Source organism: Schistocerca nitens, chromosome 5, assembly GCF_023898315.1.
Source record: "Schistocerca nitens isolate TAMUIC-IGC-003100 chromosome 5, iqSchNite1.1, whole genome shotgun sequence".
In the NCBI taxonomy this organism is placed as follows: Eukaryota; Metazoa; Arthropoda; class Insecta; order Orthoptera; family Acrididae; genus Schistocerca; species Schistocerca nitens.
In genome coordinates this window covers 343,113,101-343,127,836 of record NC_064618.1, presented here as the reverse complement: position 1 = coordinate 343,127,836, position 14,736 = coordinate 343,113,101, and the positions used below count along the sequence as shown (strand labels likewise).

Sequence of the window (14,736 nt, the reverse complement as noted above, 5' to 3'; positions counted from 1 at the left end):
ATTTCATGACCACCCTTCACCTGTGTTGGCTTTTAACAGCTGAGAGCCAGTTGTAGGCTTATTCGCCTACATGTCCTGTGTCTGATGTGGTTAGAGTTTGGGCCTTTTACCAGTTTGCTTGGATTAGCAGCAAACCTTATACCTTGTTAACAGACCTGTGATTGGAAGGCCATTTATGAATGTTAAGAAAAGGGGTGGAAGCAGTTTTGAACGCTGTTGGTCTGTGTATTTTATGTTGCCCCATTCTGATTTTAGTTTTATTTATATGTTTCAATGTAACCTTCTTCCTTCTGTTATGAAAGTAAGTCTTCATCGATGAAAAGGGGTTCCATTAATGGCATACAAAGTTCTGCTTACCAAGTACACATGTAAGTTTTGCACATTAAGGCCTTGATAAGGTCACAGAGTACACAAAAGGATGCAGATACTACATAAAGCATACAGAGTGTACACAAAGCATACTTAGTTTTGGTTGCTCCAACAGGATTTTGTTTGTAAGGTCTTAGACATAAGTTCCTTGACAAAAGCCAAACTGGAAAACAATTAAAAAGTTTTGATCAGAAAAATGAGTCATATTCTATCATAGGCCAAGCTCTCAAAAGTCTCTGAAAAGCCTGGAGGCTGTGAAATGGGTCGGTAACAAGTAGTTGATTGCTTAGAATGATTTTTATATATCGATGGTACTACACCAAATTTAAGCTTCTCTACAAATATGCTTCAACAACTGACTGACTACAATGATTTTACACCTAAAAACACCCTTAACTAGAAGAATTGCCAGTTTTTGGTGGTCTGATGATTTTTGTAATCTTCTTAAGGGCTGATTTTTTTTTAAAAATTGGTATCTGTTGGTGGTGCAGGCAGTGTTTGCCAAAATAAATCTAATAGTTCTGTCTTTCAGTGTTTATCATTATGAGCATTGTTTGCTGCCGCTGGGAGTAAATAATCATTCTATTTGCTGCCTGATGATTGTAAAGTGTAATGGCACTTTTGCCTACTTTATAAGGATTCCAAACACAGGAACAGTATTGCAGAATTGGCACAGACACTAAATGCTAATGCCCTGTCAAGCAACCATTCTCCTCTGTCATTAGCTGTTCCCATGTAATTGTCAGATCCTATCATCTTCACGATGTGTCTCAAATATTTCATCCCAGGCCATCCTCTTCTTTTCATTGGCAGCACTTTCCCTTCAACAGTATTAATGATGACACAGACAGAAAATTTTATTGTTCTCTTTTCATTTCCTTTACTAATCTTCTCTCTTTGTTTACTCCCATTTAGACTTACGGGTTAGTTTTTCCTTTTGTCTAGCTCAATCATGTCTTTTTCTACTAAATCCACATTTCAGTAGTTTCAAGTAGATTCCATTCCAGTTTACTCAGCTTCCAACTTTCTCTTCCATAGAGCAGTGTACTCAATACAAATGATTCAGCACAGGATTCTCTGATATAATTTTTCTTAGTCTCAAATGGCTCTTTTGCCAGTGCAGTTCTTCTCTTCACGTTCATTAAGCATCTATTGTCCTCTGTGATTACACTACCAAAACTGTTTCACCTGATCAGTTCAAATGTCATCAATTTTTATATTGGTTTTAATTATTCCCATATTTTTCTGATCTGTCATTACCTTTGCTTTCTGCTTGTTCACTTTTAATTTCCGTAGTTTAAGAATGTGTGATAGGACTTGCAGCATTCCATTAATTTCATTTAGGGATATCTGTAATTACAAGGGCTATTCAGAAAGTAGGGAACATTTTGGCATTAACAAGAACACTAAATACAATAAATACATTTTACTATATACATCTGAAAGAGCAACTGACATTCTACTTTTCCACATAATCACCAAACATATGGGAGCACTTATCATAGTGGTGGACAAGCTTTGAAAGACCTTCGTCGTAAAATTCTGCTGCCTGAGAATTCAGCCAGTGAGTCACGCCCGCCTGGAGTTCCGCGTCGTCATCAAAATGCTGCAATGCAAGCCAGTTCTTCATCTTAGGAAACAGGTGGAAGTCGCTTGGTGCAATATTACGATGTTGAGTCACAGACAGGCACAACAAAAAGACTGATAAACAAGTTAGCTTTCGGCCAAGAAGGCTGCTTCCAAATTAGACAACATGCACACAAACATATCTCACTGTTTGTGTGCGTATGTATGTCATCAAATTCAGAAGGAGGCCTTTTGGTCAAAAGCTTACTAGTTTAGCAGTCTTTCTGTTGTGCCTGTCTGCAACTCAACATCTCCACTATATGGTGAGTAGCACTATATCCTTTTCATAATAATGACATTATTCCATCCTGGACGATTCATTATTTGACTTCTCTCTAACAGCATCCACAAGGCCTTACTTCCCTTGTTCTTCTGCCTTCTCCAAATCCAAATAGGTCTTCTCCAGTACACTTATCTACTTTTCCTTTTATCCTCATGTTAACTATATTAATAAAGTATTTTGGAGACTTGATAACATTGATATTGTATAATTGGTGCAGTCAACTGCCTTTCCTATTTTATGTATGATAATGGTTATGCATTGTGTGAAGTCTTCTGGAATGACACCTCTTTTGTTGCAGTCATTTATTATTCCAAATAATTGGTCTTTCAAGTTGTTATTTAAAGTTTTCAGCAATTCTGCAGGAATGTCATCAGTACTGGTCACTTTTGTTTCTTTGATACTCTGAAGGACATGTTAAAATTCATGTCTCATTATTGACAGACATTACATTTCTCTTTCACACTCAATGACGTCTCCAATTAGATTACTTTCATTCTTGAAATCCCTATCATACAGCTCTTCCTTGTGTTCTAGCCAATGAGCACATATCTTGTAACTGTCTATCAGTGGTATACCCATTTTATTTTTAACTACTACAGATTTTGTTCTAGGTTTTTACTGGAGAGCACTGACTTTCTTATAAACTTGGTCCTGTTTTCCTTTTTTCGGGCCTTCTTCTGTCTCTTCAGCAATGGTTTTGGCCTGTTTCCCTTTCTCTTCTCTGAATGTGGTTGTGATGTGATTTTTAATTTTTCTGTTGTCAACTACATTGTTTTCCTTCCTGAGCTTACTAATTTTCCTGAATTTGGTTTAGTATTTCTTTTGCTATCCAACGTTGTCTGGGTTCTACTATCCTTTTTCCTAAAGGCTCATTTGTTGCTCCAATGATACTCATCTTGATATTATTCCACTGCATTGGCTCATCACTTTCATTGGCTATTTTATTGGTTCTTTCTTCAAATGCTATTTGTGTTGCTTTTTCTACATGGACATAAAATACAATAATCTCTATCACTGCAGCATGTTGATTTTGTAAATTATGTAAAACAATTTTTCAAAAACTAATCAGTACACAAAAACTATTAACAAAAAAAGGTAATTAAAGAAAAAGACAGTTTACCTGGGACTTCCCTTACACGGTCTCTAAGGAATTTACGATTGTTGTGAAGGCCAAGAAAGCGGCTTATATCTATTTCATACATGTCATACTGCGTTGAGCCATGTACTATCATTTCAGCTGTTGCACGGCCTACTCCACCAGCTGCTGAGATTCCAACAGTTTTCATTCCTGCTGCAACGTAGTAGTTCTGAATCTGAAACCAGTAACAGCTACTGCATAATTTTGAATATACTGACTTAATAATTCATTACTGCTACAAAAACTGAAGTCATATGGTGCTACAAAAACTGAAGTCATATGGTGTCAGAGGCAGTTACAATCGGTGGTTTCAGTCTTACCTCAAAAATAGGAGGCAGCTGATTCAAATTTCTAGTAAAGTTGCTCATAAGGTTCTGTTCAGTCAAACTGTGATTGGGTAAGGTGTGCCTCAAGACTCATTTCTGGAACCCCTCCTTCTCTGTTTATTTATCAGTGATCTGTCTAAAGCATTACTTGTCTTGTTTGCAGATGATGCAGATTTCCTTTTCCAAAAACCATCAATTCAAATAATGAGGGATGAAGTAACTGATGTAATAAACAAACTGATTTCACATTTGTACAGTAATAGACTACTACTAAATAAAAACAAAACTGCACATATGCTATACAGTGCCTCCAAAAATGACCCTACCTCTATGGAACTCTCACTAATCATTAATGAAGCAATAGATCAAGCCAAGGAAATAAAATTTCTTGGGGTGCTGACCAACAATAACATACAATAAAATATTCACAGAGGAAATCAGCTAAAGGAGTGAGTGATCGGTGTAATGCTTTTTGAATTCTTAGTCTGTCCTGCGATATCACAATACTGAAGACACTTTATTTTGCATTAATACATTCAGTTATCTCTTGTGGCATTCCATTCTGGGGTCAATAGATAAGAAAACTTACCAACGCAAAAGGGGCTCATAACAAGAATGAAATGGTGTCTCCTCAACAAATCTCCTTGGCCAATATTGAGGGACTTAAAAGCATTGGCTATTCCATGAACTGTGGCCTATGTTAACAGGAATCCACATTTGTGTGAGACTAATAAGTCTGTTCACAATACATGTACCAGGTAAACAATCATCGAACAAGCCAAAAGCTGTACAGGAATCTAGTTGGGGTAAGAAATAAGGGCACTGAGCTCTACAACAAATTATACCTTTCAGTTCATGAAAATAACAACACATTCAGGAATTAAGAACATTTTACTCAAACACTCCTCTTAATTGATGAATATATAAAGGCCAATTACTTGTATTGTCTCTACTTTAACCTTCATTACACTTATTGTTTGTAATATAATTATTACTTTGAATGGCACAGTGTTGTTATATTGCACTGTATAAGTGTGACAGATAAGTTACATAATATCTGTTGCATGCTGTACTATATACTTTTAGTATTATAGCTTATTCTTGTACATTATCATATTCATTGGCCACATTTTTATATTTCTATGTACATGACACATTTTATATCTTTTGTGTGTAAAACACAAGATTATTGGGGCCAATATAAGTATCACAGTTAATGAGATGAACACGGCAAAATTAAATTCATCTTTCACGAGTTAATTTAGAATGAGATGAACTGTTTCATAGTACAATTTCTATATAAATCCAAACATCAGGCTATCATCTTGTAATGTTCTCTCCCATTAATGTTCTAAAGTTGACAGTCCAATTACTACTGAAATTTCAATTCTCCGATAAATTTTACAGTTAATGATAAATCTGACATTCAATAAGCTTTGACTTGTCATTTATTCAACAAAGTGCAAGTCAGTGAATGAGTGTCGAAAGCCTAACACACTTAAACAATTGTTTTTCATACAAATCTACTTCTTGTGTTGTTTTTATGCAGAGTTCTGGTTGTAGACACAACAACGGCTTTTACTAAGCCTTTAATAAATTATAATTCACTGGATGGCATGAGGTATTTCTATTCAAAAACATTTTGCAACAGTTACATACAGGGTATTACTTGCTACTACTAAAAATACTCTATAACAATTCCTACTCTGCCTCGTTTCATACTACATAATCTAAATTGGAGCATATTTATACCAATATTTATACAAATATTATTTAAATAGCCTTATCTTATACAGTTTAGGGTAATATAATTATAGTTAATAACATCATTCAAAAAATATGAATTTCCTTATACCTGTAAATATCTCATATGCTTTTTAAACACTGATTTGTCAGATCTATCTATTGTGGAGCAAAATTTAAGTTTTATATGGGCAATAAAATGTTTACATCAAAATAACTTCCAGGTGGCTGCATATCAAGTAAGATCAAACACATTTCTATACTTAGGAAGCTTATAAGATGCCTCTAAATCAGTATAGGTCATTTTTATAGCAAAAATCTACTAATACAGTAGAATTTTTAGAACACACAGTACCACAAAATTTCAGATTATTCTGTGCATTAAAAAATCCCCAGCAAAATTAAGTAATTGATACAGTAAAACAAATTATTGTCTGAATAATAAGAAGTTGGACCTTACAGCTTGTGAAATACTTTTGATATTTAATAGTTAATTGTTGTGCAAAATGATGTGCAAAAAGAAAACAAAAACAAGAAAAAGAAAACGGAACATTTATTTACCCTCAGCAAGTGGTGATGATCCACTTTGCTTTGTTTCAAGCTGACAGTTGAATTTGAAGGATAAAGTAATGCAACATATATGTTTTTCTTGGCTTCTTGTGATTGAAGAAATTTAGAATTTGCTGTGGGACATCATGGAATATTCCCGCTTCAGCCCCTATAGTTACATGAAGTTCCAACAGGTACTGGCACTATACGTAGCCTTCAAAATGGTGTCTGTACTGGTGATGCTTTCCAAGCAGAGAGCTGTCATTGAGTTTCATTTGGAGTAAAACCAGAGCATCACAGATATTCATAGGTGCTTGCAGAATGTCTACAGAGGGGCATTGAGCTAAGAATTGTGAGTCACTGGATGAGGCGTCTGTCATCACCGCAACAAGATCACACAAACCTGTCCTGTCCCCTGCACACTGGCCAGTCACACATAGCTGTGACTCCTGCAATGTTGAAACGTGAGGACACATTCATTTGAGGTGATCGATGGATGACAATCAAGCACCTCACTGCACACACAACTGGACGTCTTTGTTGACAGTGTGGTAGTGCTGATACACTCATATACCAATTGGGGTACTCAAAAGTGTGCGCTCACTAGACTGCTCACTGCCTAAGGGAAGACCACAAATAACAATGAAGGACCATCTGTGAGGAATTGCTTGCACATTACGAGGCTGATCATTACCATTTTTTGTTGATCATCATCACAGGCAAAGAACTGGAAACAAAATGGCAATCTGTGGAGTGACCCCACACCACCTCTCCTCCAAAGAACAAGTTCAAAGCCACACCCTCAGCCGGTGAAGTCATGCCGACAGTCTTCTGGGACTCTGAAGGGGTTATTCTATTTGATGTCCTCCATGGTGCAGCAATCATCTCTGAAGTGTTTTGTACTACCCTCTGGAAATTGAAGAAACAACTACCCTTCTGCATTACAACACAAGGCCTCACACAAGTCTGTGCAATACGAGAAGAGCTCACAAAACTTCATTGGACTGTTCTTCCCCACCCATCCTACAGACTTCATACCTTCCAACTTCCACCTTTTTGGCCCAATGAAGAATGCACTCCAAGCAATGCAGTATGTGGATGATGAGGAAGTTATTGATGCACAGCAAGATGTTGGCTCCAACACTGACCAGTAGAGTGATACCATGCAGGCGTACAGGTCCTCCCCATAAGGTGGCATAAGGCTCTTGCAGAGAATGGAAATTATGTTGAAAAATAAGATTTTGTAGCCAAGAGAGTGGAGAGTAATATGGTGTATTGGAATCCTGATTAAAACCAACCTGTTTTCAGAAAAAGAGGTGTTACATTACTTACTGAATGCCCCTTGTACTATCTGATCAAAAGCATTCCGACAATTCTATGCAATGCAGACTGACCACTAGATTTCATGAGAGGTGGACCCACCAGTATAATGGAGGCAGGGAGTATTGTGTTGTCAGTAGGGAAGCAGTAACAGCAGAATGGGTTGGTCAGGAGAGCTCAATGACTTAAAACATGGAACCGTGCCAGGTGGCACAGTGCTTAGCACACTGAACTCACATTCAAACTCATGTTCAAATCCATGACTGGCCATTCAGATTACAGCTTTCTGTGATTTTTGTAAATGGTTCTAAGCAAATGGTAGGATGGTCCCTTCAAAAGGGCATGGCCAACTTATTTCCCCACCCTTGAAACATTCTGAACTTGTGCTCCATTTCTAATGACCTAGATGTAACTGTATATTTGAACATAGACTAGTTATTCAATGTCACTCGCGTAACAAATCCATTAAAAGAGATTTCAACCCTTCTGAAGCTGTCAGCTGTTGGTGACACAGTTGTGAAGTGGAAATGAGGAGGAATAACTACAGCTAAACCAAGACCAGGTAGAACTCATGTACTAACATACAGAGACCATCAGGCACTGAGGGTGGTTGTAATTCTCGTGAAATCAGTGGAAGGAATCAGTTGTTAGTTCCAAAGTGCTACCAGCATTCCAGCTAGCACAATGATTGCACCTAGGGAGTTAAAAAGAAAGGGATGCAATGGCCGAAAGCTCCTCCTAGGCCAAATATTTCTGTAGTCAGTGCTAAGTGACATGTTGAGGTGGTGTAAAGAGCAAATCTACTGGCCAGTGGATGACTGGAAACAAGAGGTTTGAAGTGATGACTCACACTATATCTTGTAGTAGTCCAAAGGAAGGGTTTTGGTTTGGCAAATGCCTGGAGAGCCAATGGTGTTGCCACAGTGGTAGCACCAGTTCCCATCAGATCACTGAAGTTAAGTGCTGTTCGGCTTGGCTAGCACTTGGATGGGTGACCATTCAGTCTGCCGAGTGCTGTCAGCAAGTGGGGTGCACTCAGCCCTTGTGAGGCACATTGTGGAGCTACTTGACTGAGAAGTAGTGGCTCCGGTCATGAAAATTGACAATGGCTGGGAGAGCAGTGTGCTGACCTCATGTCCTTCCATACCCACATCCAGTAACGCCTATAGGCTTAGGATAACGTGGTGGTCACTCAGTCCCGTTTGGTCTTCCAAGACCTCTCCAGACAGAGTTTAGTCTTTTTCATTTAAATGCCTATAGAACATTATCTGTCAACATGTGTAGTACAGCAGTGAAGTATGGAGGAAGTGGTAACACAGTGTGGTCATGTTTCTCATTGTTAAGTTGAGGTCCCCTTACTTTGCTTAAGAAAAGACTAAATGCAGAATATAGGAACACATATTGCAGTGTTGTGTACTACATAGAATAGAGGAACAATTGGAGATGATGACTGTTTGTATCAGTGTGACGATGCATCCTTTCATAAAGCAGCATCTGTGAGGGAAAGGTTTGTAGACAACATTCCTGAAATGGAGTGACTGACCACAGCATCCACCTCTGGTTTTGTCTCTTGAAAAAGAATGGGCTGCAATTCCTCCATCGAGATTCAGACGCCTCACTGAATGCATCCCCAGCAAAGGACGCATCATAAAGGTGAAGGATTGACAAACCTCATATTAATGTACACTAAAGCGCATTTAAATATTTCTGATCAGGTGGTGTAGTTAAAAAGAAATTAGAAAGTATTTGGTAAAGGCAATGTGAGTACTGCATATGCTCCATGAAAATTCTGAAGTTATTTAACAGATTTTATGTGTGATAGGCATTGTAGTCAGTTTTCAGATTGTGGTATTATCTTTATTTCTGTAGTCAGTTTTCACATTGTGGTATTATCTTTATTTCTGCAAGCCCAACAGGGCACAGATTACACCAGACATTGTGATTCTGCTTCAGCTTGCAAAAGAAAACTAAGCTAAAATTATAACAGAAAATGACTAAATGATGAACTGGATAAAGCGTACCTTTTACAAAGGGCAGGCAGGCAGGCAGGCCCCCCACAACACACACAGACAGACAGGGGGGGGGGGGGGGGGGAGAGAGAGAGAGAGAGAGAGAGAGAGAGAGAGAGAGAGAGAGAGAGAGAGAGAGAGCTGCCAAATGTGATTTTATTCTAAAAGCAGCCAAAGATCGAATCCCAAGCTTTATGAATTTGCAAACATTATCATTTTGTAATTTCTTCTGTACTTATATTGTACGCAACTGCTTTTTATTTCTTCAAGTAATTATATGTATACATAGTTATGTGAATGGAGTCTGATATTATACATAACTTCTTCACATTTGTCTCAGACTTGCTACCAGCACAGTGCCATACTGGTCATACTACTGTAAATGACTGCAGTACAGGAGAATGTAAAATGAATACAGCAGTTACAAACAGCTATAGCTATTTAAAGTACAGCAATACAATGATTAGAATCACAGAGAATGTAGGAAAAAGGACAGATTTTTTTATATACTTTATGGTCGTAGTATATGAATCACCTTGGTCACATCATCTAAGCAATAACACATTCAAATCATACTTTCTGAAGCCTACATGGAGCCACCAGTATTAGTGCAGTATAAATGTGCATTCTGAGTTTTCGAACTGTATTCAGCAAAAGAGGCACATATGCGAAGTCTTCCATGTAACCACATAAAAGGAATCCTTGGATTTGAGGTCCAGAAATCTAGGTGATCAAGAGCAGAAAATGTGTGAACCTCCATTTCCCAATGTAGGTGTGTTCCATCTTGTTGAAATATGTGATCCGTGGAATCTGCATCAATCTTGTAGCATCAACCATAGGTCAAACATATATAGGTAAAAGTTTACTGAAATGTTAAACTCAATGAAGATAAATGAACCATACAATTTTTGTGCCAACACTGCACAGAACACATTAACTTTGGGAAAGTCACGCTTTTGTCCAACTACATGTGAAGACTTTTCTGTAACTAATATTCAAATATTCCAGTGAACTGTGCCACTTCTGTGGGAGCTTCCCTCTTCAATAAAAATTATATGTGCAGCAAATGTTTCTGCATCCACAGTTTCCACGTTTGTGCCAGCTTCTAATTCCTTGCGCTTGCACCTTGATACAAATTTTGAATTTTCTGTTAGAATATCTGTATTTCTGATCAATGTATCACTAGCCATTAAAAAGTTACTGAAATTAAAACAAAGTTTTTCATTTAGGCTGACTGGGTCACAAGGGTAAAAGTCAAACATCGCCAAGAAATGGCTTTATTGCTCATTTGACACGTTTCAGAATGTATCCATTATCAGATATCCAGGAATGATTACTGCATGTAGATACAGTGTTTCAAGTTGTACATGACACAAATTAGTCTTTGAATGTTTGTTTCACATACAACCCCAAATACCCATATCGACATGCAGTAATTGCTCCTGGCTATCTGATGATGGATAAATTTTGAAATGCGTCATATGAGCAATAAAGTCATTCCCTGCCTGATGTTTGACTTTTCCCATTTTGATCCAGTCAGTCTGAAAGGTGAACTTCTGATTATTATAATAGTGGTGACCTGCCTCCTGCATGACTTTAGGTCACATTTATATTATTGAAATTAAGACATTCTCGAAAACCTTCAAATCGCTGAGACTGATATCTTGCCAGTATCAATTTTTGATAAAAGTCAGAAATGGTCAAGATTCTCAATTCCCCCAGAATGAATTAACTGTCTACACATATAATTAAGTTTGTACGGAGCCCTCAATGTAAGAGTCCTGCTCTCACCTTGTCAATTTTTTGTTCAATAAAGTTCCACATTGTTTTCATCTTATTCTTGAAGTGTTTTATTTTATGAGCTTAGTGCTGCAGTTTCATATTTTTAATAACACACTGATAATTTTGCTAATGGCAGTAATGGAGTTTAAACTCTTGACTACAGTTTGTCCTCTGAATTAGGTAGAGCTTTCTCTCTGTAGCACAAGTTACTTTAACACAGGTGTTATGAATCGGTGTTAATGTCAGAAAGCAATATACGAAATCATGGGCAGGAAAATGTAGGGAACACACATGCATGTGTACGTACACTTACACACACACACAAAATTTATAATAAAGAGGTCACAAAAATAAACCAAACGCCTTTTTTTTTTAACTATCCAAGCTTGCACTGGGCGACAATAATCTGAAATTAAATTAACCAACGAGATATGTGACTGGTAGTTTTTCTGAATGCTGATATTGTTTGTTCTCTTTTCATTAATGAAGATGTTCTTCCATAAAGCAACCAAGACACCTGTCATATCCAGCAATCTTACTATTTATATTATTCACATATTTATATATTTGTCTCCAGTTACCATATTAAATCCCTCCTGAGCACATAGTAAAATACTGCTTTTTTTCACATATTTATTTATTTGTCTCCAGTTACCAATATTAAATCCCTCCTGAGCACATAGTAAAATACTGCTTTTTTGTGTTTACCAAGCACTGATGTCCACTTGTAAATAAAATGTTAAGCTTATCCATTATGGATGTTTTAGAACCCAAAACTGTTCATTCAAAGTAAATACAGAAAACTGCCAACAAGTCACTTGTTTGAAATAGTTACTTATTCCATAAGTTGGTTTTTGAGCCTTTTCAGGCTCACATTCAGATGATGCACCGGATGTTACATATCTATTTAAAAGTGTAATATTGGGTATTGTCACAAGCCAGCACCCAGCATTACACTTTGAAATTGTCATGTAAGCTCCCATGCACCATCTGAAGATGAGCCTGAAAAGGCTCAAAAACTGCTTAATTGCATTAAAAAAGTGAGTGGTTGCAGTTTTCTGTATTTATATTAAATAAAATTTTGTTGACAATTAGTAAAGAACTACAGCTCTGAAATTATTTTCCACTATACTATACGAACAACTCATCCATCAGGCACATATCTTATACACTGAAGCGCCAAAGAAACTCAAATACAGAGATATGTAAACAGGCAGAATATGGCACTGTAGTCAGAATGCCTATATAAGACAAGTGTCTAGCACAGTTGTTAGATCAGTTACTGTTGCTACAATGGCAGGTTATCTAGATTTAAGTGAGTTTGAATGTGGTGTTATAATCTGTGCATGAGCAATGGGACACAGCATCTGCAAGGTAGCAATGAAGTGGCGATTTTCCCATACAACAATTTCCCAAGTGCACCATGAATATCAGGAATCCGGCAAAACATCAAACCTCTGACATTGCTGCAGCCGGAAAAAGATCCTGCAAGAACAGGACCAATGATGGCTAAAGAGAATCGTTTAACGTGACAGAAGTCTGCCCATTCCGCAAATTGCTGCAGATTTCAATGATGGGCCATCAACAAGTGTCATCGTGCGAACCATTCAGTGAACCATGATCGATATGGGATTTCAAAGCCAAGGGCCAGTTCCTGGACTGCACGACACAAAGCTTTACACCTCACCTGGGCCCATCAACACTGACATTGGACTGTTGTCCACTGGAAACATGTTGCCCGGTACGACGAGTCGTGTTTCAAATTGTATCGAGCAGATAGACATATATGGGTATGGAGACAACGTCATGTATCCCTGAACTCTGTATGTCAACAGGGGACTGTTCAAGCTGGTGGAGGCTCTGTAATTATGAGGGGCATGTGCAGTTGAAGTGATATGGAACCCCGATACATCTAGATATGGCTCTTGACAGGTGACACTTATGTATGCATTCTGTCTGATCACCTGCATCTAATCATCTACAGCAGGACAATTCGACACCCCAAACATCCAGAATTGCTAGAGAGTGGCTCCAGGAACACTCTTCTGAGCTTAAACACTTCTGCTGGCCAACTCCCCAGATAGATACATTACTGAGCGTATCTGGGATGCCTTGCAACATGTTGTCCAGAAGAGATCTCCAACCCCTCATACTCATGGATTTATGAACAGCCCTGCGCGATTCAAGGTGACACTTCCCTCCAGCACTACTTCAGACATTAGTCGAGTCCATGCCATGTCATGTTGCAGCACTTCAGCGTGCTCTTGGGGGCCCTACACAATATTAGGCAGGTGTATCAGTTTCTTCGGTTCTTCAGTGTATATTACGGCACTTTCCATCGAAGTGCTATCCTTAAATAATACTTTCATGTGGTAAAATATTGAGCTTCAAATGGATATTAAACATTTTATTGAATCAAGTTCAGTTGCATCCATTGTAGCACCTGTGAGTTTTCTATAAACATTTTTTATTTGTATTGTAAAACATAAATTTCATGGTTAAATTGTACAGTTGTTACTGTGAAGCAGACGCAATCACTACTACTAAAGATATGACATCTAACCTCTGGTGCTTCTCCAACAATCCATTTGCAGTCTGGTGAGAATGCCTCCGGACCATTACACAGCCTCTCAAGGACGGCATCTCCCAGCGACGGCACTCTGAGAAGTAGTTGTTCCAGCAAGACATGAAAGTGATCCCAGTCTTCTGGCAGCAAGCGTTCTGAAGGGGAATCTGTCACACAGTAAAGAAAGTTTTAGTGTGAGTAGAAACATGTTGCCATACACTGATACTAGTGCATGTGAGTGTGAGTTCACCAAGTGTAGTGGGCATCAATTGTTGTTCTGTGTATCCCTTATGTTGCACCTTCTGTATGATTCTTTTGTCTTGTTATATGTGGATTCACAAGAGGTTTATTTCCATTATTGTTCAGAGGTCTATGAATAAAGCCATATTTGAGTTTCTTGGATCGATTTTATGTATTACTTGGTTACTACACATGCTGGTTCCAAAGCTAAAGCTAAAGAAATTGTTATGGAGCAATTACTTGGTTGTATGTTCATTCATTCATTGTACTCTATAGCTCCATCAAGAAGAACTTCCACTGATTTGGGACAAACCAACATGTACATTGAGAAAGGAAAGCAAAATTTAAAAATTTAGGAATTATACTATGCTAACAATATAGTGTCACTAACTGCTTGATGCTATTCAGCATCCTGTCAGCTAAACTTATTCAATTAAATTATAAAAGCATTAGTTCCCAATTTATTTTTAGTTAACATACATACTGTATTTTTGGAAAACTGTGTCCTGCCAATCCGGTTTAAGGAAATATGATGAAATTTTGTTCTCTTGTTGTGTAAATGTGAAAATTATTGGCTGTTCTCATTTGAGGATGCTGGGTGCTTGGCAATTGTTTTTTCATTAAACTGCTTACTAGGAAAAATGACAAGGGAACACTGACATTTCTTTTTCGAATGAATTCCAACATTGGACTTTGTCAGTGGAATCACAGTATTTTCCTCAAATACTACTCATTTTTGATAATTTTTTTTAACCATAGCCTCTGATAATGGTTTTATTTTGAGA

At 37.7% G+C, this 14,736-nt stretch overlaps 1 protein-coding gene across 4 annotated transcripts in view; it reads right to left on the bottom strand.

Annotated features, from left to right (window-relative positions):
• The window catches only part of LOC126259473 (pyruvate dehydrogenase phosphatase regulatory subunit, mitochondrial), a 161,555-nt gene that overhangs the window by 100,028 nt on the left and 46,791 nt on the right, over positions 1-14,736 (bottom strand). For all 4 annotated transcript variants that reach the window (XM_049956309.1, XM_049956308.1, XM_049956306.1 and 1 more), the window contains 2 exons: positions 13,709-13,878; positions 3,399-3,591 (listed from right to left, as the gene is read on the bottom strand). In XM_049956309.1, coding sequence (XP_049812266.1) covers positions 3,399-3,591; positions 13,709-13,878 — 363 coding nt within the window. The remainder of the gene's footprint in view (positions 1-3,398; positions 3,592-13,708; positions 13,879-14,736) is intronic.